The 24682-nt window shown below is 40.1% G+C and overlaps 2 protein-coding genes across 2 annotated transcripts; both read right to left on the bottom strand.

The window, feature by feature from the left end:
- Positions 1-42: 42 nt before the first annotated feature.
- Positions 43-10657, bottom strand: LOC137291224 (uncharacterized). The gene is made up of 10 exons (XM_067822521.1): positions 10603-10657; positions 3559-3905; positions 3261-3410; positions 2997-3047; positions 2597-2636; positions 2060-2157; positions 1244-1348; positions 899-934; positions 612-740; positions 43-408 (listed from the first exon to the last, which is right to left on the bottom strand). Exons 1-10 carry the CDS (start codon positions 10655-10657, stop codon positions 43-45), a joined length of 1377 nt encoding a protein of 458 aa, XP_067678622.1.
- A 4651-nt stretch (positions 10658-15308) lies between these two features.
- LOC137291223 (uncharacterized) lies at positions 15309-18955 on the bottom strand. Its single transcript, XM_067822520.1, has 9 exons — positions 18809-18955; positions 18511-18660; positions 18247-18297; positions 17735-17887; positions 17256-17408; positions 16510-16614; positions 16165-16200; positions 15878-16006; positions 15309-15674 (listed from the first exon to the last, which is right to left on the bottom strand). Exons 1-9 carry the CDS (start codon positions 18953-18955, stop codon positions 15309-15311), a joined length of 1290 nt encoding a protein of 429 aa, XP_067678621.1.
- Positions 18956-24682: the final 5727 nt, after the last annotated feature.

Here is a 24682-nt window from a genome sequence, read left to right as displayed (position 1 = left end):
AATTATCTGAAGCGTTGCTATTCTGCGAGGCCGTTGCATGAACTAGTTGAGACGAGACCTCTTGAAGCCATCACCAGAACAGGAATCATCGTCTGGTGCCCTCCTCTTAAGAGATCTCCTATGGGAAGAAGAGGCACCAGAGATGGACGTTGGACAAGAGTAAGAGGCAGATCCGGGTGAAATGGTGGTGATAGTCGAAGTAGTTGCGCTGACAGCAGAGGTAGAAGTCGAGGAGGATGGTTGGTCCTGTTTCCTCCTCGCTTGTCTGCGTTTCCTCAGCCACCATTGTTTGGGTCTTGTGACGTAGCTGGTCTCATTTCTTCCGTCCGAGGGTGCAATCTTCCTCTTCTTGACGTCGCCTGTGAAGACGGAGGCCATATCCCTTCTCCTCTTTCTCGATTCGTTGACCTGTCGAAACAGTAGACAGTGAAACATTAATCATTGCTCGCCGCTGAACATCACACTCAGCACTGTTCTATAAGAGTGTTATGATTGTGTATTCTACATGCTGAAGTACACATATTCCGAATCTACATTGTCTTTGGCAGTTATCAAGATGTTGAAGGAAGACCACAACAAGACGTGGCCTGACACTTTCATGGTTCACATACCAGCAGGACGTCCTCCAGGCTCAGTCTGGACATGGAGGGAACCAAACGGCGGTTGACGTCCCCGGTGTATGGGACGAGAGGGGGCGGTGGGGGACGAAGCTGAGGCTGGGAGTCTCTGTCAAGTTCAGACTGCAAAATAGGATGTCTGAGTGAACAGCGTGCACAAACCCACTTCTGTTAAAAGTAGGTGGTTAGATAACGAACAATCTATGTTTATACAAAGACGGTAATGTTCAGCATTAGTCTCGATCACTGGAACCACATTCTATCGTACTCCACGTGCTTACCTGATCCTCATGATAGACGATGGTAAATGCTCGTGCCTGGAAAAAAAGGAGACTGTTTGATGCCACCGATCATCTCCTCAATAATCAAATGTCTGAAAGACACAGATGTTCCCGTGTAATACAGGACAAGCAACAGATATACCACAGTAGAGATTAGTAAAGTCTCCTGTCATACTTTTGACGGAGATATCGTGTGTGTGCAGAAGTTGCCTAAATGTCACGTATCCGACCCCATGTCTTCCGTCCAGAGGGGCAAAAGTGACTTGCACTTACAAACTGAATGAGAGTCAGGGACTTATATCTATGACCAGCTTCATTCTCATTGCAATTGGCTGTGTCACTGACCTGAGGCTGTGAGAATTTCAGTTTAATGACTGACTCGTCAACGTCTGAAGGCCACGCCACTTGGCTGAATCTGACTCTTTTCTTTGGCACTTTGGCAGGAGGAGTCTGAAAAAATGTTTTATTATTCATGATTAGGGTCCACAGGTTTGGTGGGGTACGTAAGTAGTGAATTAGCTCGTCACGCCGAAGATCCGGGTTCGATTCCCCACATGAATACCATGCGTGAAGCCCATTACTGGTGCTCCCCAGTCTTGATATTGTGGGACTGTTAGTAGCCCAGTAAACGCGGCGCAATAATAAACTCGCAGCTGTCACAGTAACAATGCTAATCTTCACAGTTTGGCTTGAACCAGACACACATGGTCCACTTACATACAAAGGTCCAGAGACACTTTTGTATATCAGTGATCAAGAAGTCAATCAGTGGATTATCTGGTCCAAACCATTTACAGACCACCGCCATACAGACGCCATTTTGCTGAATGCAATTTTAGATACAAACAGAATCATACTTTTGCGCATACACCAAAGATGATGTGTTCCTTCAGTTTATTGAAGGCATTTACCTGATCAGCGGATTGTCTGGTCCAGAATCGAGTATTTACAAACAACCGCCCTACAGCTGGAATATTGCTGAGTGTGGCATAATTCTAAACTCACTCACTCCTTCAGGTAGTATAAAGGTTGTTTACCTTCTCATGAACTTAAACTCACTCACTCACTCACTCACTCACTCACTCACTCGGGTTATATGAAGGGTATTTATCATCAGATGCAGCGGTTTGTTTGGGCATCACGTTTTCTTCATTCAAGTACAGGCTTGTTGAGGATGAGCAGGAAGTGGTTGGGGTGGACGCCCAGCGGGATATATCGTAGATCCACTCTGGCAGATTCATAGTGGACACTTTCACAACCTGGAACAAGAACACAGTAGGTCATACAGAAAGGTGGGTGGATTGGGGGTGTGGTTGAGGTGCAGTGGGGGTGCTTATAACTTGTCAGAACCGAAGAAACAAAAATTGGTACAGGAAACGGAATGAGAACCACTGAAACATGGCTAGTATCACGTGATCGTCTGTCAGGACTTGATCGTTTACATGTCACCGCCACATAATAGTTATATTGCTGAGTGTAACACAGACCTTAACTCACTCACACACTAACTCACGCACACACTCACTCATTCACATACTCACTCACTCACTCCATTAGATTACATGAAGCTTATAAGGTTATGTACTTTATCATTAGATACAGCGGATTGTTTGGTCATCATGTTTTCTTCATTCAAGTTCAGGCTTGTTGAGGATGAGCAGGAAGTGGTTGAGGAGGAGGCCAAAGGGGATATATCACTGATCCACTCTGGCAGATTCATACTGGACACATCCACAACCTGGAACAACAAAACAGTAGGTCATACGATATAGGTGCCTCACCATGCGACACGTACCTCAATATTGAGGCCATGATTCGATACATATCGCGATATGTCATTTTCTAAATTTGGAGCCTAACAAGCAGCCACTACAAACCAAGCCATTACATAAAAAGTAATCACTCTCAAAACGTCACGTTTGCTGCTTGGTGTAAACAAATACAGGACACAAACGTGTTAAGGCTAAAAAATAGTAATCGATGTGTGCATGTCAAAGGTGGAACTGATTTCATATCAAATGAATCGTATATCGTATCGTACAAAACGTGCCGATGAAGCATTTGTGTATCGGTGAATCGTGACATCCCAAGCAAATACATCCACAATGAACAGAAGATTGGCCTCCACAAAGAAGAACGGCAAAAATGCCTACAACACATAGGAAGCCTTAACGAACAAAATCACATAACCTCATCCTCGTCTTGAAGGTGAAGGCTGTTCAGCAGGAGACGTCAATTAAATCAGGGATGGATAAGTTCAGAAATCAAACCTACTCTGCTATCTGGTTAGTATTTATCATCTATGAATTCATTTTCTGAGACAGGTAACTTAGCGTACACATCTGTGTTCAGAAATAATCACCTTCTTTGTGTGAGGAGGGGTGACTGTTTTCACACAGGAAGTCTGTTTCTTGGAGATGGAGACGTGTGAGGATGACGGAAGAGGCTTTCGCCCAGCATCATTTGATGCGCTAGGAACTTTGACAGTCTCCTTCTTTGATGTCAGCGTGTTCTGAAACATGGTTAGCAACGATTATTGGCGTGTTGAAAGTGAAGTGAATCTAATGTGGGCCTCAGGGTTTCGTCTAATTAAGCTCTGAGTTTGATGTATAAACCAAGTAAAGCTGATTCCACGAAATAAATACTGAAAAAATAACTACCTGGTTATTTGTAGATGACTTGATACCCAGATTGAGTTTGGGAGGCTTGAAGAGAGGCTGGCGTGATCTGATCAAGTCCGAGACAGAGACTTTGTATGTTGTCTCAGACATGAGGCTCCTGTCAATGGGGGTTGATGTCCACGCCATGACGCCATTTGGGGAGGAATCCTGTCCAAAGTCGTTTCCATTTTGGCGATTCAAGGGAGAAACGCCACGTGTGCCTTGTGTTCTACCCTCGGGCCGATTCAAGGGAGACACCCCTCTAAGACTGTATCTGTCTAGAGACACTTGACGCACGGGGTCCTGGAATCTCCTCATAGGAGACACACCACGTCTCCAGTCGTTGCCTGCATTGTAAAGTTAGGGATTCACCAGTCTCTTACGTACACAAAATGCATAACATCAACGTAGATGAAATATATACTGCGTCCTAGGGACTCACTATATCATTCATTGTAGCAGATTCTCGACAAAAAACATATAGTTCTATTACATCTGTCATCTCATCAACATTATGCTTTACCACTTTAGAGAGTCCTTATTGTTCCTGAAATAGTTGTTCCCGGGATTCCTTTGGGCCTCGGGGTTTACACTTTCTATTTATAAAGATTAAGTGAAATTAAGTACCTTAGAGTCACGACTGCATCTCAGATTGAACAGACCATAACAAAATGAGTTTTAATTCAGTTCAAGCCACAATCTTGTCTGGGATGCGTGTTGTCTAACCTGGGTCATTCCTAAAAGTCTCACCCGGAGCACCTGTTTAAAGCTTTGCATTTTTTTGACACATTTAAAGACATCTTGTTACGAGAAGGGATGATTTATTTGGTTCTTTGTAGTTTTCGATATTATACCGATAATTGAAGCCGATGATTTTAAGCCTCTAGTAGGCGAAGAGTGGCACTTCTCGAACTCTCTCAATCTGAGAGTAAGACAATCTGAATCCGTTCCATACTACCCAATCTAATATCCTACTTTCATGTAGCTTCAGGCAAACTACTGGCAGTTAGCATGGTCTATTGCTTTTACCAACCTGTTTAGACTAACCTCTTTGTTTGTTAGCATGGATTTGGTGATTATGGGGATGGATATGCCACAAAGGACCATTTTTGTAACTCTGTCATCAGATATGGCTTTTTTCTCTGTGAGAAACCAGAACTGATTAAGGAGGGCTTAATCAATGATATTTTTTAACCAGATCAGATTACCGTAATGTCAGTTAAATCACTAGGCGTTAGTAATGAAGGGTCAAGTGAAATATAGCACACGTCAAGAAATGTCCTCTCTGGCTTCTTATCAAGCTCAGTAAGAACGTTGCGGAATTGAATTCCATTCCTCTACTAGAACTCTGCGGAGTCCTGGGAGATCCACTGATCCCAAGCTCAACTGGGTTAAGGTCTGTTGAGCCTGCTGGCCACTCCATACGTTCTACATCCTGCTGCCTAAGGAATTCCGTGACGATCCTGGCCCTGTGAGGCCAAGCATTGTCGCCTTGCTGTAAAGATGGTCGACCATAAAAGCCATGAATATTTTTGACTAAACGGTGCTGCTATAGGTGCCACAATCTCGGCCAATAACGTTGTCCGTTAAAGTGACCATCCAGTGGCGGACGTCCAGTAGGAGTTATCTCTGCATAAAATTCGGTTACTGTCGCCATTCTAAATGGTTTCTTTGTTTCTTAAATAAAGGCTTGTTATTACATATGCATTTGTAGGTGTTCTCTAATTTGTCGCCATTTCTAGGGCTCGAAGCAAGTAATCGACTCGTGTATGTACCAACACTAAAATGTCGAGAAGAGAAGAGCAGATGTGATATCTCTCTTGCTAAAGGTTATCTCTTGATTCTATCGAAACGACCCCTGCGTGAGTTCCTGCTAAGGTAGGGGCTTGTTGACAATATATATCACTTCTACCCTTAAAGTAGTCAGAATGCCTACTTCGGTGGAGACTGGTTCTCGCGTTTGAGCTCTCGAAGCAGTCTATGCAAAATGACACCCTTATTCGGTGTGATTAATGTTTCATGACACGCCGTTGTCAGTATGTTTGGTTATGAATTATTCCTTTATCAAGACATCTGAACAGGGTTCTACTATGTTCTTTCTTTCTTAATTTTATTTTTGGGTCATTTTAGACTAAATTTATGGCCGCAACACGTTTCATCACTTGTACTCCTTGTACTTCAATACAATGTACTCCTTTGTCCAGATATGTATATATATCGTTTTACTTGAATGGTTAATGCCCTGGAAAGACATACCTATAGAGTACAGTAAGGGACGTGTTCTTGTTGCTCACATCCTCCCATGTTCTGTCACTTTGAGCTCGTTCTCATGGATGAGAACGCGAAACATCTTATAAAAATGCCCGACACTTTTTTTCATACAGAAATATTAAAATACAATATTTCTTTATTACATGACTCATCGTGTAAGCGAATCTTTATTTCCTATGTAAGGAAAGGATAACACAGAAGATAAAATAATCGATGGTAAAGTAACTTCATGGTCCTGATCATCTCAAGATACACTCTTTTGTTAGTAAATGTTCCGAGATCTATAAAGAAGGCCTATGTGTAGGACTAAGATGAAGGACATGTCTGTACATTAGTAGAATGGTAGTTATTTTTGTAGAAAATATTTGTAGAACGGTAGTTATATGTTCGAGGCGAATGGAGAAGCTCAAAGATTTAATTTATGATTATATGTTCACATATACATTTTCGGTCTGTTTTATTTTATTCAATCTCTATCACAATGTAAGCATTACAAAATGGCTGAGGGTGTTGTTGTACAACACAGCCTCACTTCTTAGACTACCTTAACTCTATATTAAGATATGGGAGTTACGGTCACTTTGGCATTAAGATCATCTTGTACAACGTAAGGGAGAATCCAGGATTTGGGGGAAGAGGGGTGGGGTTTGTGCGAGCGGGTGGGGTTTGGTGCGAGGTGGAATGCACATATATTTATCATGAAATCCAAAGATCAGGCGGAAATGCCCCTCGGGAGAGAAAGGGCGTCGCGCCACCACAAACCTCTATCCGCACTTGCAACGGCACCAGGAATTGTAACCCTCAAATGCCATTAGTGAATGAAGACAGACTTTGGATTTATATATGTCCCCATCACATTTCAGTAGGCTTGGACCAGCTGGCCAGCATGAATTCAGGGTGTTGTGGGCATGTCCTTGCACGTTGCAGTTTTATTAACCCCCTGGATGCCGAGTTTTTTTTTCAGGCGCACATTTTCGTAAGGTTTGAAAAGTGAGCGTTGTGCGAGAATTGCGCTCGCGTGGTCCTGGATCTGCCTACGGCTATAAAATTACACACAAATGTAGAATATTTAATTTCCTATCCGTTGGTATAAATATAACTGCAAGTACCTCAGGGCTTTGAGAAATAGACACTGCTAAATGTTGTCCAAAACTTTTGTGTGCGTTAAAAAACAGTACATTTCTCCGTTTTTTATCGTGCACCGATAAAAGCACTCTGCTACGATTTTTTTAATTTGTCATCTTTACGTAAAGTGTGAGCGAAGAAAATATAGCTTGATATCTGAACGACATAAGTGTATATGAAATGGATTTATGTGCTAATGCATAACTTTATACGCACAAAATAAAAAATGACTCTCAATAAATGTAAAAAAATCGATTTTCTTCTATGACGTCAAAAGTCGAAAGAGAGGTCATGCACGTATATAGATAAGGGGGCATAACTCCGCTATGCTTCACATTAGGTCAATGTAACTCCGATCACATGGAGAGAATTTGTTGTGGATACGGATAGTATATTTTCCTTATGTTTTGTTCACACTGAACCAGACTATTCCAATACAAAGTTCCCCAGTGTGAGCGGATACCATCTGTGAGTTTTTCAATTTATAAGAAAAGATTCCAATGTACTACATCAGAAAGCAGGTAGTAGCAATTCGGATGGCCCAATCCGATACATAATTTAGGTCTTAGATTCCCATACTCTCCTGTTTGTGGTGGATGTATTTTTATTTATTTTGCATCATTATTAACGGAGTAACAGACACATCTTCAAATGTAATGAAATAACTGAAAATAATGCGACCTTTTTGTTGACGTCATGAAATGTTCTGTGTATTTTGTGACGTCGGAAAAAGACGACACTGGTTTGCTGATTAGTATATATCTAACGTAATTTCCACTCAATGTGTACAAGATCTCGGCTTCTGTGTAAGAATTCAACACTTTCTAGACAAAACATAAAATGCATGGCTTTACCACGGAAATAGTGTCCTTAAGATATCAACAATTAGACGGTTTTACTACGTATCTTATTGTGAGCAACACGCGCACCTGTCTGGCATCAATTTAGCGTAAATTAAAATTTCATAACACATGAAAATTCATTGAATATTCATTTAGGATATACACTTTTCTTCTTATGATTATGTAATTATTTCACTTCATAAGTATGCAATGAAAGGTAAAATGAGATCGCTTTTTCAGTATGGAACTATTAGAATATGGACGTAAGGTTTGTCCAAATTAAGACATGACCTGGTTTATATATTTTTAAACAATTTTCGTATAAATATTGTTTGAGTTAGATATTCTGCCATTAAAGTAAGTTTTAATTTGAATTGACTTTGTTATCTAAAACAATGATAAGGAATCATAAAACGATTTTGACAAACTCCTGGTCAGTCAATTTTCATAACTATTTTGTCTATAAAAAGGACACAAACCAATGCAATGAAGAAGACAAGTCTTTTGAATATGTGTGCCTATACATTTCATACAATGTACAGCTCATTTTCATTAATATTAACAGTTTTACTTATAACGTTGAATTAAATCGCTGTTTATTAACCTGTTCATATGAAACTGCAATGTTTGTCCCAACGTATTGAATATTGTACATCACAGGAACTAAAGCACATGTTGCAGTAATGGCTACGTGTGATCTTCTAACACTTGAGTAAAGGCTTAAAATGTGGTATAGTACACTTACTGAGTCAATTTCCCATGTAAATATTATTCAAACAATCAAAAGCTTTCAAAAAATATAAACGCATACCCTATATCCACATATGATATGATGTTGAACATGGATATATGCAGATACTGAAATCAGTTTCATGAAAAAATGTCTGAACGATACGCAAAATATACATCACAATACTGAAAGTGCAATCGGACTGATATGGCCATTGTGTTTTCTCTCGTTCAACCGACCTTCACCTCAAAGAAATTGCCTAATATGTGCAACAATGTTGACGTGTGACATCACTACCTATGACCGATTTCTTTCAAAATGGCGGCTTCGCTGAGAAGGGTAGACAGGAATTTATGAGGACTTTTTCCTTGATTCAGGGATCTTTTGTACATAAATGAGAGATGTAAGTAATCAGAATTATTCTGACTATCTGTGTATTGTTATATGTTTTTATAAATTACATTGTAAATGACGGAAGAGGCCAGAAACGCCGATAAGTACCGTTGTCGTTCTGCTTGATTTTGCGTCAGTCATGGCGTCACGCTGCACTAAAAGTTTGACAGTTTCATATGAATTATCAAATGATTGCATTCTATCTATTTTTAATTTGCTATTTTTTGCTACGACACTCTTCCGCTCAATATTCTAAGCGTATTGAGCCATTGTAAGCGATAATTACACGGCTGGATGTTGGAAAATTTCCGAAAATGCTACGCACTGTAAAATCGGATTTGTTTTGGTTTACATTTCAAACAAGTGCTGTCTTTCGAGCACAGCGTTCGTTTTCATACCTAGTATCATTCGTTTCGTTTTGTCTAGACAATTGGTATTGGTGACAAAGACCATTAGTAATTTGATTCTAAGATGTGTGGGGAATTCAATGATGCATTTCTCGCAGCTGACTATGAAATATAAGTGTCTGACGTAATCGGCATCTCAATACCGGCCTTCTCGAAACGTGATTTTGTAAACACCATCCAATATGGCGGAAAATGCACTTCCGCTTTCGTGTAAGTGCCTTTTCGAAAACATCCCAACCGATTCTAGGTTCATCGGCGACGTTTCAGAATTATCGTTACTGGTTACATGAAAACGTGATATCAGTGATCAATAATATGCTATTTTTGAGATTCAATACTCACAGTATTTATTCGATTTTCACATTTCAAAAAATACATCAAATAACGCTGTGAATCGCGATTTTAGATAAGGTGAAAAATGGCGACATTTACGATGAAGCCTATTTTGAAAAGCAATTTTAAGTACTTTAGCTTGGTCGGAGTGGATGGTAGTGGATGGTATCAAGATGGTATCCACAGAATTCAAAACTGTGAAGTATACATATGTGCGTGGTATATCTAGAATTTTATTGGACTTGAAAGTGAGGGGTGAAGAGGAAGGACATTTATGTCCCTGTCCCATCCAGGGGGTTAAATCAATCTCCTTATTTCCATCTTTTGATATTCATGTAATATTGGAAGGTAAACTCGTTTACAAAGGGTTTCTTATTTGCTATATAATGTTTTACTAAAGAATTTATTTAAGATAACGTTTGTCAAACAAAAACGTATAAACAGGACCAATCCAAAACGAAAGAGGCGGGCTTAGATTAATTGCTAAAAATTCCCAATAAATAAGACATGGTTGAAACACTTGGAAAGGAACCGCTAACGTTTATGGGCGAGAGTATTTTTCTTTTCGAATAATTTAAATACTGTTGTATTCTGGAACTACAGATCCAACGAAGACTTCGTTGAGTCAAGTCACAAAACGGGATTCTCAATCTTTAATGGGGTCTTCCATGATATGCCTTCACACAGACTATGGTAAAAAAACAAAACAAAATGAAACAAAAGACGGAAAAGAAAGTAAAGAAACGAAACAAAATACCTGGATAACGTCCTCGGGGCATATTAGACGGAGTAAAAGAACAAAACTGTTGCAGAAAGATCAAGAAATGTGGAGAATCCTGAAGACACGTCTGATCGCTATGAAGACAATCAGCAAAGATGGCATTCGTTGCTTAGCGACCACTCGTGAAACAATATAAACTTCGTGCCCGTTTTACAACCATACTTGCTTTAGAATCTCTAATGATCTCTAGCGACTTCTGCATAGCATTTGGATACATCTTGTAGAATAGATCTATAACCGCTTACAAAAATGAAATCCCGTTTGAATGTGTACATTATGACGTCATTAGCTTGTGACGTGATATGTGTGTAACAACTCACTCGCAGCGGAACTACAAAACCTATGTAAACAAAGAACTGCAATGCAAATCGAAATAGTATTACACGTTTTAGAAAATTTCCTCAGTGAAAGTAAACCATTCTATCCAACATGTTAAATTAGATATGTAGTGATCGAAAATAAAAGCTTTAAGAAATACACATAAGATATCGAATGAACCGCGCAACATGTGACGAATCCCCACATCTCTCTAGCTTGTTGGGGACCTACAATGCCGGTCACATCGAGTTGTGGGTAAGAGTAGGACAAACGTGACTCACATATGCGCAAGTTGGCGGGAAAGGGCCAAAAAGTGAGGGGTTTTCCTAAACTGCATGTATGGCGTCTCTTTCGCCTTGAAACTAAAGAATAAAAATTCTGTCCCTCGGAGTCAGATCCCTGGCGAAAGTCAACATTTCATTTGAATAATCGTACGATGCCGAAATAAGTGTTTACCTACACTGTTGTCGACCATAAAGTCTTCACCGGGGAACAATAACATATACATATAACAGTACAAATAATCTGGACCCAAACAAACATCCGTGTAAAAGAGGCTAATATCCCTGAAATCGATGATCCGACAATAGTTTTGAAAAAAAAGAGTAGCATTTAGCATGCAGCATACTGGATGGATATTGGTAACAGTAGAAGAAATTAAGACAATGGTGATAAGAAACTAGTAATCGATGTTGAAAATACGTCACCCAAATGTGCCATGATCAGTATAATGCTTTTGTACCTTTCCGTCTTTATAAAGGCATAGATGTGATGACGAGGACACACTGAAAACGTGAAAGGTACAACTTGTTTGTACCATGCCTAGATGTGGATAGAGCGTCGGCCCTTTGATCTTCCCCGTGGTCTTTCTATCACAAAGACCACGATTTCGCTTTCACATACTTAAAAAAAGTAGAGTCGATGCTGATTGGCTGAACTAAGACACGTCTTCGCCTCTCCAACGCCATCACTTGCGACATTGTTGCAAAATAGGAACAAGGTTAAAGAATGTAACAATGTATTTACTTGAAAACACAATAAAACAAAAATGAAGTTATAACTGAAAAACACAATACCTGCAATACTCTTGCACAAACCTAATATATGAAACTTACAGTGTCTTCTTGCGAGTATTTTTACTTTCCATTTCGGATACCAGATTGTGAATATCTTGGTCACTGACACTTTCTGAAATTCGGCTGCCGACACCATTTGTGTTCGAATGAACATTTTGATTTTTTTTTCACTCAAAGGCATTTCAGTTTGTGAAATGCTAACACTGTGAATTGACTAACACTTTTGTGTACTAAACACCCTCCAGTTTGAGTCGCAGACGACCTAGTTTTCGTATACTTCCGGCACAGCAACTCGGTCTTTTCCGATTTATTAAAGGACACAAAGTGTATCCCCTCGGAAGGCCCACGTATAGGCCTTCCACACTCATCGGAAACGTGGACAGAAGCATTTGATCTTTTAAAATACAATATATGCAATGACGAGTGCGGAATTGTCCTGTTTTCGATCACGTCGCCATGATTTGGTGATGCACCTTTACAGGTTATACAGTAAGGGGGTTGGATAGTAAACCGGGACTTAGTTTATCGATTTTCGGACCCCCGATGGGCGCCTGTGCCTGGAATACTGCATGGTGCGAGAAACGTATATATTTTTCTAACTTTCAGGTTCCTGTTACTTTCTGTCTATATGTCAAATCTTTTGAAAAATGGAATTTCGAAGTATTTCCAGTTTTCAATCATTTTTATCGCCACTTTCATTATACTATTCGTTTGTTAACAAGTATTTTAAAAAGTTCAAATTTCGAGAAAGTAATTGAAGCTCATATTTCGAGATGACAGAAAGTTCGACACATCAAGGATCGACTCAGGGTGCTTGATTGTAATATCATCAAATTTTGTTGAGACGAACCCAAGTCAATTCAAGTTACCTCACTTAAACCCGCTATTTAGGAGAAAACGAGAAACTCCTGCGAACAGACCTTAACGTGAGTAAATCACGATTTCAGGTGTGAGGTAGAGGTGTACGAAGGTACTTATCCTGGAAGAGGATTTGTACAGAATAGAACACTTTCAAAAACTGGTTTACACTTACAAAGACGTACAGGAGCCCACCGGGGGCCGGATGACCGCTAAGATATTAAACTCGAAGCACAATGTCATCGAAACAACGTTACAGTTTGATCTATGAGAGAAGGACAGGGTGACTTTCACACGACGTGCCAAGACTCCGTTTTAAACTGAAGTGCAACAAAAGTACACATTTGAAGTTTTGTGTTATTTTCCGAAAGGGAAAGCAGACGTTTTGAAAAGTGTTTTTCATGATACTCAACTCACAGCAAGGTATACGATATTGGTGGTCTTTCGGAAACATGTAAGTGACGTTTGTCATATATAAGATATAATCACAACAGTTTTAAAAATATTTAGGTTGTTTGAGAGCTAGCCACAAAGTACATTTTCTGTTACTAAGCCATTTAGATATTCTGAACAAGTAGGTACTGTCAAAATCGTACCTGGCCAAACTCAGACATTTTACGAGCGATTGATACAGGTGTCAAATCGACAACTCATCGACCAAGACCAGTTGTTACAGTAACTAAATTCAAAAACTAGCATTAGTTATAACCGGTCTTAATTGATCAGTTGATATATAGTTTAGAGTAGTATCTCGGATTGTAAAATAGACGTTGTTTGAAAAGGACAAATGTTGCTTGGTTGGTTTTTATCACCGCACTCAGCAATATCTAATCTACATGGCGACAGCAAAACATCTCTGCAGCAAATAATCAAGTCAAAGTCAAAGACAAAGATGTTTATTGTACAAAAGGCCTCTATATACAATAGAGTTACACACATACAATACACACAAACACACACACACACACACACACACAAACACACACACACAAACACACACACACAGATAGATAGATAGATAGATAGATAGATAGATAGATAGATTGTGCCCATTGTGTAACATGGACGTGGAATTATTTTATTATTACATGCTTTTCAGTTGATGAAAGAAGTAGTTTCAATGTTAATGTAGGTGGCTTACATAGATAGCATTCCGCTATATATTTAGTACGCAAGTCTTTATACAAAGGACATACGAGTAGAAAATGGATTTCATTTTCCACGTCCAAATTACACAATGGGCACAATCTTTTGCATCGTACAAAACAAAAGCGTCTTCCTTCGTTTACCATTATGTTGATCAAACCTAACCTAAAACGTATAAATGAATTTCCTAATTTCTTTGATGTTAAAAACGACAGATATTTTTCCGACTGGAGTAGTGATTTGTATAATCTATAATCTATAATCTATAATCTGTAATTTTATAATCCTGTTGAAGCAGGGCGTTGAGTCATTCCACAGATGACATCCTTATCTTGTCAGCTAGCTGACGGGCTTAACCTCTTTGGTCATGTGGACAAGGCGTACGACTTCGGATCAGAAGGTCCTTGCTTCGAATCCCAGCGAGAGACTTGGAAATTATATGGCCACTACACAGTGACCAACATCATGAGCATCGACCTCAAGTACAGATACAACCAGGACTCATCATTGTCCTGCACAGGATTTTGACTTTCACATGTTATCTCATGGGACGTTTCGAGGGAGATCCTTGAGCATGTAAAACTGACAAAACAAAGATTTTCTTTATAAAATTAATTAAAGAACAAATAAACGTTTCAAGTATTGTAGAGTAACAAACAAATGGCTTGTGTATATTGCAAGATAAATATGATATATTACTTATAAAATATATCTGTCCAGTGACATGTACAGGAAGGTTGACGCCCATATGTTTAGCGTTGATGAGAAGCTTTTTAAACATTCAATAACAAAAACATTTTTATCAAGTTTCTACATCAAAAATGTTAACACATGTGTAAACTGTTCAATGTTCGCAACATATATTTTTACAAACATTTTAAAAATTAACAGCAACTTGATACAAATATTTCCATACTATGCTTAAATTGTGATGAAATCATGACAATTACTTCACTGGCGGATAGCCCAAAGCTTGAAGTTTATCATAAACTATTGGCGACGTAAGTAATTTTGAATGATCCTAATTTATTTTTTAAATGAGGAAGGAAGGGGTGTTTACCGTGACGTCAGCAGTATTGCAGCTGCGCAGGGGTTGTCTACCTGTGAAGTCAGCACTATTGCAGCTACGCAGATACGGGCTGCAAGGTAGTCGAGTTTGGAGCACACAAACCAGTGGACGATAGCATGAGTCAACAGAGATGACACATCGGAGAAGATGTCCTCCAGGTTGGAGTTCCAGCACCGAAAATGTTAGTCTCGTGCTGCGCGACTACCATTTTGTCGCCTGTTACAACAAGTCTGCTGTATTGGGACCTAACTAGGTTTGGCTGAGAGGAACGTTATCTCCAAAAGATTGTATCAGAACAACCTATTTTGAATTGAGATTAAAATATTTTCAAACATACTATGTCATGACAGTTCAAAAGGAATTATCTGAAGCGTTGCTATTCTGCGAGGCCGTTGCATGAACTAGTTGAGACGAGACCTCTTGAAGCCATCACCAGAACAGGAATCATCGTCTGGTGCCCTCCTCTTAAGAGATCTCCTATGGGAAGAAGAGGCACCAGAGATGGACGTTGGACAAGAGTAAGAGGCAGATCCGGGTGAAATGGTGGTGATAGTCGAAGTAGTTGCGCTGACAGCAGAGGTAGAAGTCGAGGAGGATGGTTGGTCCTGTTTCCTCCTCGCTTGTCTGCGTTTCCTCAGCCACCATTGTTTGGGTCTTGTGACGTAGCTGGTCTCATTTCTTCCGTCCGAGGGTGCAATCTTCCTCTTCTTGACGTCGCCTGTGAAGACGGAGGCCATATCCCTTCTCCTCTTTCTCGATTCGTTGACCTGTCGAAACAGTAGACAGTGAAACATTAATCATTGCTCGACGCTGAACATCACACTCAGCACTGTTCTATAAGAGTGTTATGATTGTGTATTCTACATGCTGAAGTACACATATTCCGAATCTACATTGTCTTTGGCAGTTATCAAGATGTTGAAGGAAGACCACAACAAGACGTGGCCTGACACTTTCATGGTTCACTTACCAGCAGGACGTCCTCCAGGCTCAGTCTGGACATGGAGGGAACCAAACGGCGGTTGACGTCCCCGGTGTATGGGACGAGAGGGGGCGGTGGGGGACGAAGCTGAGGTTGGGAGTCTCTGTCAAGTTCAGACTGCAAAATAGGATGTCTGAGTGAACAACGTGCACAAACCCACTTCTGTTAAAAGTAGGTGGTTAGATAACGAACAATCTATGTTTATACAAAGACGGTAATGTTCAGCATTAGTCTCGATCACTGGAACCACATTCTATCGTACTCCACGTGCTTACCTGATCCTCATCATACACGATGGTAAATGCTCGTGCCTGGAAAAAAAGGAAACTGTTTTATGCCACCGACCATCTCCTCAGTAATCAAATGTTTGAAAGACACAGATGTTCCCGTGTAATACAGGGCAAGCAACAGATATACCACAGTAGAGATTAGTAAAGTCTCCTTTCATACTTTTGACGGAGATATCGTGTGTGTGCAGAAGTTGCCTAAATGTCACGTATCCGACCCCATGTCTTCCGTCCAGAGGGGCAAAAGTGACTTGCACTTACAAACTGAATGAGAGTCAGGGACTTATATCTATGACCAGCTTCATTCTCATTGCTATTAGCTGTGTCACTGACCTGAGGCTGTGAGAATCTCCGTTTAATAACTGACTCGTCAACGTCTGAAGGCCACGCCACTTGGCTGAATCTGACTCTTTTCTTTGGCACTTTGGCAGGAGGAGTCTGAAAAAATGTTTTATTATACATGATTAGGGTCCACAGGTTTGGTGGGGTACGTAAGTAGTGAATTAGCTCGTCACGCCGAAGATCCGGGTTCGATTCCCCACATGAATACCATGCGTGAAGCCCATTACTGGAGCTCCCCAGTCTTGATATTGTGGGACTGTTAGTAGCCCAGTAAACGCGGCGCAATAATAAACTCGCAGCTGTCACAGTAACAATGCTAATCTTCACAGTTTGGCTCGAACCAGACACACATGGTCCACTTACATACAAAGGCCCAGAGACACTTTTGTAGATCAGTGATCAAGAAGTCAATCAGTGGATTATCTGGTCCAAACCATTTACAGACCACCGCCATACAGACGCCATTTTGCTGAATGCAATTTTAGATACAAACAGAATCATACTTTTGCGCATACACCAAAGATGATGTGTTCCTTCAGTTTATTGAAGGTATTTACCTGATCAGCGGATTGTCTGGTCCAGAATCGATTACTTACAAACAACCGCCCTACAGCAGGAATATTGCTGAGTGTGGCATAATTCTAAACTCACTCACTCCTTCAGGTAGTATAATGGTTGTTTACCTTCTCATGAACCTTAACTCACTCACTCACTCTGGTTATATGAAGGGTATTTACCTTATCATCAGATGCAGCGGTTTGTTTGGGCATCACGTTTTCTTCATTCAAGTCCAGGCTTGTTGAGGATGAGCAGGAAGTGGTTGGGGTGGACGCCCAGCAGGATATATCGTAGATCCACTCTGGCAGATTCATAGTGGACACTTTCACAACCTGGAACAAGAACACAGTAGGTCATACAGAAAGGTGGGTGGATTGGGGGTGTGGCTGAGGTGCAGCGGGGGTGCTTATAACTTGTCAGAACCGAAGAAACAAAAATTGGTACAGGAAACGGAATGAGAACCACTGAAACATGGCTAGTATCACGTGATCGTCTGTCAGGACTCGATTGTTTACATATCGCCGCCACATAATAGTTATATTTCTGAGTGTAACACAGACCTTAACTCACTCACACACTAACTCACGCACACACTCACTCATTCACATACTCACTCACTCACTCCATTAGATTACATGAAGCTTATAAGGTTATGTACTTTATCATTAGATACAGCGGATTGTTTGGTCATCATGTTTTCTTCATTCAAGTTCAGGCTTGTTGAGGATGAGCAGGAAGTGGTTGAGGAGGAGGCCAAAGGGGATATATCACTGATCCACTCTGGCAGATTCATACTGGACACATCCACAACCTGGAACAAGAAAACGGTAGGTCATACGATATAGGTGCCTCACCATGCGACACGTATCTCAATATTGAGGCCATGATTCGATACATATCGCGATATGTCATTTTCTAAATTTGGATCCTAACAAGCAGCCACTACAACCAAGCCATTACATAAAAAGTAATCACTCTCAAAACGTCACGTTTGCTGCTTGGTGTAAACAAATACAGGACACAAACGTGTTAAGGCTAAAAAATAGTAATCGATATGTGCATGTCAAAGGTGGAACTGATATCATATCAAATGAATCGTATATCGTATCGTACAAAACGTGCCGATGAAGCATTTGTGTATCGGTGAATCGTGACATCCCAAGTAGATACATCCACAATGAACAGAAGATTGGCCTCCACAAAGAAGAACGGCAAAAATGCCTACAACACATAGGAAGCCTTAACGAACAAAATCACATAACCTCATCCTCGTCTTGAAGGTGAAGGCTGTTCAGCAGGAGACGTCAATTAAATCAGGGATGGATAAGTTCAGAAATCAAACCTACTCTGCTATCTGGTTAGTATTTACCATCTATGAATTCATTTTCTGAGACAGGTAACTTAGCGTACACATCTGTGTTCAGAAATAATCACCTTGTTTGTGTGAGGAGGGGTGACTGTTTTCACACAGGAAGTCTGTTTCTTGGAGATGGAGACGTGTGAGGATGACGGAAGAGGCTTTCGCCCAGCATCATTTGATGCGCTAGGAACTTTGACAGTCTCCTTCTTTGATGTCAGCGTGTTCTGAAACATGGTTAGCAACGATTATTGGCGTGTTGAAAGTGAAGTGAATCTAATGTGGGCCTCAGGGTTTCGTCTAATTAAGCTCTGAGTTTGATGTATAAACCAAGTAAAGCTGATTCCACGAAATAAAAACTGAGAAAATGACTACCTGGTTATTTGTAGATGACTTGATACCCAGATTGTGTTTGGGAGGCTTGAAGAGAGGCTGGCGTGGTCTGATCAAGTCCGAGACAGAGACTTTGTATGTTGTCTCAGACATGAGGCTCCTGTCAATGGGGGTTGATGTCCACGCCATGACGCCATTTGGGGAAGAATCCTGTCCAAAGTCGTTGTTTCCATTCTGGCGATTCAAGGGAGAAACGCCACGTGTGCCTTGTGTTCTACCCTCGGGCCGATTCAAGGGAGACACCCCTCTAAGACTGTATCTGTTTAGAGACACTTGACACACGGGGTCTTGGAATCTCCTCATAGGAGACACACCACGTCTCCAGTCGTTGCCTGCATTGTAAAGTTAGGGATTCACCAGTCTCTTACGTACGCAAAATGTATAACATCAACGTAGATGAAATATATACTGCGTCCTAGGGACTCACTGTATCATTCATTGCACAAGTCTCGGAATGAAATATATATCTCTATCACATTTGTCGTCTCCATGGTTACAGAACACTAGGCTTTTCTACATTACAGAACCCTCATTGTTCTTGTAAGGGTGGTTGAGATTCTAGGGACTCACTATATCATTTATTGTAGCAGATTCTCGACAAAAAACATATAGCTCTATTACATCTGTCATCTCATCAACATTATGCTTTACCACTTTAGAGAGTCCTTATTGTTCCTGTAATAGTTGTTCCCGGGATTCCTTTGGGCCTCGGGGTTTACACTTTCTATTTATAAAGATTAAGTGAAATTAAGTACCTTAGAGTCACGACTGCATCTCAGATTGAACAGACCACAACAAAATGAGTTTTAATTCAGTTCAAGCCACAATCTTGTCTATGATGCGTGTTGTCTAAGCTGGGTCATTCCTAAAAGTCTCACCCGGAGCACTTGTTTAAAGCTTTGCATTTTTTTTGACACATTCAAAGACATCTTGACACGAGAAGGGGTAATTTGTTTTGTTCTTTGTAATTTTCGATATTATACCGATAATTGAAGCCGATGATTTTAAGCCTCTAGTAGGCGAAGAGTGGCACTTCTCGAACTCTCTCAATCTGAGAGTAAGACAATCTGAATCCGTTCCATACTACCCAATCTAATATCCTACTTTCATGTAGCTTCAGGCAAACTACTGGCAGTTAGCATGGTCTGTTGCTTTTACCAACCTGTGTAGAGTAACCTCTTTGTTTGTTTGCACGGATTTAGTGATTATGGGGATGGATATGCCACAAAGGACCATTTTTGTAACTCTGTCATCCGACATGGCTTTTTTCTCTGTGAGAAACCAGAACTGATTAAGGAGGGCTTAATCAGTGATATTACATCACATTACCGTAATGTCACTTAAATCACTAGTAATGAAGGGTCAAGTGAAATATAGCACATGTCAAGAAATGTCCTCTCTGGCTTCTTATCAAGCTCACAAAGAAACTGCATTCCATTCCTCTACTAGAACTCTGCGGAGTCCTGGGAGATCCACTGATCCCACACTCAAATGGGTTCAGGTCTGTTGAGCCTGCTGGCCACTCCATATGCTCTACACCCTGCTGCCTAAGGAGTTCCGTGACAGTCCTGGCCCAGCGTTGAGGCCAAGCGTTGTCGTCTTGCTGTAAAGATGGTCGACCATAAAAGCCATGAATAGTTTGAAGTAACGACACTGCTACAGGAGACAGAATCTCGTCAAATAACGCTGTCCGGTAAAATGACCATCGGCCACGTGTAGTGGCGGACGTCTAGTAGGAGGTATCTCCGCCCAAATCCTGTTCCTGTCTCCATTCTAAATGGTTTCTTTGTTTCTTAAATAAAGGCTTGTTATTACATATGCATTTGTAGGTGTTCTCTAATTTGTCGCCATTATCGTGAATTCGTTCTAGGACTTGAAGCAAGTAATCGACTCATGTATGTACCCACTCTAAAATGTCGAGAAGAGAAGAGCAGATGTGATATCTCTCTTGCTAAATGTTATCTCTTGATTCTATCGAAACGACCCCTGCGTGAGTTCCTGCTAAAGGTAGGGGCTTGTTCTCGAAGATCTCGAAGCAGTCTATGCAAAATGACACCCTTATTCTGTGTGATTAATGTTTCATGACACGTCTCATGTTTCATTGTCAGTATGTTTGGTTATGATTTATTCTTTTATCAAGACATCCGAACTGGGTTCTACTATGTTGTTTCTTGCCTAAGACGGAACCCATTTTATTTCTTAGTCGTTTTAGATTACATTTATGGCCGGAACACGTTTCATCACTTCGAATACAATGTACTCCTTTGTCCAGATACGCATAGATATCGTTTAATAGATATCGTTATATTAAAAAACAACATTTCTTTATTACATGACTCATCGTGTAAGCGAATCTTCATTTCCTGTGTAAGGAAAGGATAACACAGAAGATAAAATAATCGATGGTAAAGTAACTTCATGGTCCTGATCATCTCAAGATACACTCTTTTGTTAGTAAATGTTCCGAGATCTATAAAGAAGGCCTATGGGTAGGACTAAGATGAAGGACATGTCTGTACATTAGTAGAATGGTAGTTATTTTTGTAGAAAATATTTGTAGAACGGTAGTTATATGTTCGAGGCGAGTGGAGAAGCTCAAAGATTTAATTTATGATTATATGTTTACATATACATTTTCGGTCTGTTTTATTTTATTCAATCTCTATCACAATGTAAGCATTACAAAATGGTGAGGGTGATGATGTACAAAACAGCCTCACTTCTAAGACTACCTTAACCCCCTATATATATGTCCCTGTGGTATCCAGGGGGTTAAGTCTATGTTAATATATGGGAGTTTCGGTCACTTTGGCATTAGGATCGTCTTGTACAACGCAGGGTAGGATCCAGGATTTGAGGGAAGGGGGAGGGGTTTGTACGAACGGGTAGGGTTTTGTGCGAGGTGGGTCGGGGAATGCACATATATTTATCATAAAATCCAAAGATCAGGCGGAAATGCTCCTCGGGGATTTGTTTTTCGGGAGAGAAAGGGCGTTTTGAAAAAAAGATAGTAGCATTTAGCATGCAGCATACTGGATGGGTATTGGTAACAGTAGAAGAAATTAAGACAATGGTAATAAGAAACTAGTAATCGATGTTGAAAATACGTCACCCAAATGTGCCATGATCAGTATAATGCTTTTGTACCTTTCCGTCTTTATATAGACATAGATGTGATGACGAGGACACACTGCAAACGTGAAAGGTACAACTTGTTTGTACCATGCCTAGATGTGGATAGAGCGTTGGCCCTTTGATCTTCCCCGTGGTCTTTCTATCACAAAGACCACGATTTCGCTTTCACATACTTACAAAAAGTAGAGTCGATGCTGATTGGCTGAACTAAGACACGTCTTCGGCTCTCCAACGCCATCACTTGCGACATTGTTGCAAAATAAGGTTAAGTTAAGTTACAACTCAAAAACACAATACCTGCAATACTTTTGCACAAAACTAACATGAAACTTACAGTGTGTTCTTGCGAGTATTTTTACTTTCCACTTCGGATACCAGATTGTGAATATCTTGGTCACTGACACTTTCTGAAAATCGGCTGCCGACACCATTTGTGTTCGAATGAACATTTTGATTTTTTTAACTCAAAGGCATTTCAGTTCGTGAAATGCTAACACTGTGAATTGGCTAACACTTTTGTGTACAAAACACACTGCACTTTAAGTCGCTGACGACCTAGTTTTCTTATACTTCCGGCACGGCAACTCGGTCTTTTCCGTATTTAATAAAGGACACAAAGTGTATCCCCTCGGAAGGCCCACGTATAGGCCTTCCACACTCATCGGAAACGTGGACAGAAGCATTTGATCTTTTAAAATACAATATATGCAATGACGAGTGCGGAATTGTCCTGTTTTCAATCACGTCGCCGTGATTTGGTGATGCACCTTTACAGGTTATACAGTAAGGGGTTGGATAGTAAACCGGGACTTAGTTTATCGATTTTCGGCCCCCTGGTGGGCGCCTGTGCCTGAAATACTGCATGATACGAGAAACGTATATCTTTTTCTAACTTTCAGGTTCCTGTTACTTTCTGTCTATATGTCAAATCTTTTGAAAAATGGAATTTCGAAGTATTTCCAGTTTTCCTGACTTATTTCAATCACTTTTATCGCCACTTTCATAATACTATTCGTTTGTTAACAAGTATTTTAAAAAGTTCAAATTTCGAAAAAGTAATCGAAGCTCATATTTCGAGATGACAGAAAATTCGACACATCAAGGATCGACTCAGGGTGCTTGATTGTAATATCATCAAATTATGTTGAGACGAACCCAGGTCAATTCAAGTCACGTCACTTAAACCCGCTATTTAGGAGAAAACGAGAAACTCCTGCGAACAGACCTTAACCTGAGTAAATCACGATTTCACGCGTGAGGTAGAGGTGTACGAAGGTGCTTATCCTGGAAGAGGATTTGTACAGAATAGAACACTTTCAAAAACTGGTTTACACTTACAAAGACGTACAGGCGCCCACCGGGAGCCGGTTGACCACTAAGATATTAAACTCGAAGCACATTGTCATCGAAACAACGTTACAGTTTGATTTACGAGAGAAGGACAGGTTGACTTTCACACGACGTGCCAAGACTCCGTTTTAAACTGAAGTACAAAAAAGTACACATTTGAAGTTTTGTGTTATTTTCCGAAAGGGAAAGCAAACGTTTTGAAAAGTGTTTTTCATAATACTCAACTTACAGCAAGGTATACGATATCGGTGGTCTTTTAGAAACATGTAAGTGACGTTTGTCATATATAAGATATAATCACAACAGTTTTAAAAATATTTACGTTGTTTGAAAGATAGCCACAAAGTACATTTTCTGTTACTAAGCCATTTAGATATTCTGAACAAGTAGGTACTGTCAAAATCGTACCTGTCCAAACTCAAACATTTTACGAACGATTGATACAGGTGTCAAATCGACAACTCATCGACCAAGACCAGTTGTTACAGTAACTAAATTAAAAAACTAGCATTAGTTGTGTATGTATGTTTATATATGGATTGTGCCCATTGTGTAATATGGACGTGGAATTATTTTATTATTACATGCTTGTCAGTTGATGAAAGAAGTAGTTTCAATGCTAATGTAGTACGCAAATCTTTATACAAAGGACATACGAGTAGAAAATGGATTTCATTTTCCACGTCCATATTAAACAATGGGCACAATCTTTTGCATCGTACAAAATAAAAGCGTCTTCCTTCGTTTACCATTATGTTGATCAAATCTAACCTAAAACGTATAAATGAATTTCCTAATTTCATAGATGCTAAAAACGACAGATATTTCTCCGGCTGAAGTAGTGATTTGTCTATTCTATAATCTATAATCTATAATCTGTAATTTTATAATCCTGTTGTAGCAGGATGTGGAGTCATTCCACAGATGAAATCCTTATCTTGTCAGCTAGCTGACGGGCTTAACCTCTTTGGTCATGTGGACAAGGCGTACGACTTCGGATCAGAAGGTCCTTGCTTCGAATCCCAGCACAGGACTTGGAAATTATATGGCCACTACACAGTGGCCAACATCAGTAGCATCGACCTCAAGTACAGATGCAACCAGGACTCATCATTGTCCTGCACAGGATTTTGACTTTCACATGTGATCTCATGGGACGTTTCGAGGGAGATCCTTGAGCATGTAAAACTGACAAAACAAAGATTTTCTTTGTAAAATTTATTAAAGAACAAATAAAAGTTTGAAGTATTGTAGAGTAACAAACAAATGGCTTGTGTATAGTGCAAGATAAATATGATATATTACTTATAAAATATATCTGTCCAATGACATGTACAGGAAGGTTGACGCCCATATGTTTAGCGTTGATTA

Source organism: Haliotis asinina, chromosome 7 (genome assembly GCF_037392515.1).
Source record: "Haliotis asinina isolate JCU_RB_2024 chromosome 7, JCU_Hal_asi_v2, whole genome shotgun sequence".
Lineage (NCBI taxonomy): Eukaryota > Metazoa > Mollusca > Gastropoda > Lepetellida > Haliotidae > Haliotis > Haliotis asinina.
This window is presented reverse-complemented; position numbering and strand designations above follow the sequence as displayed.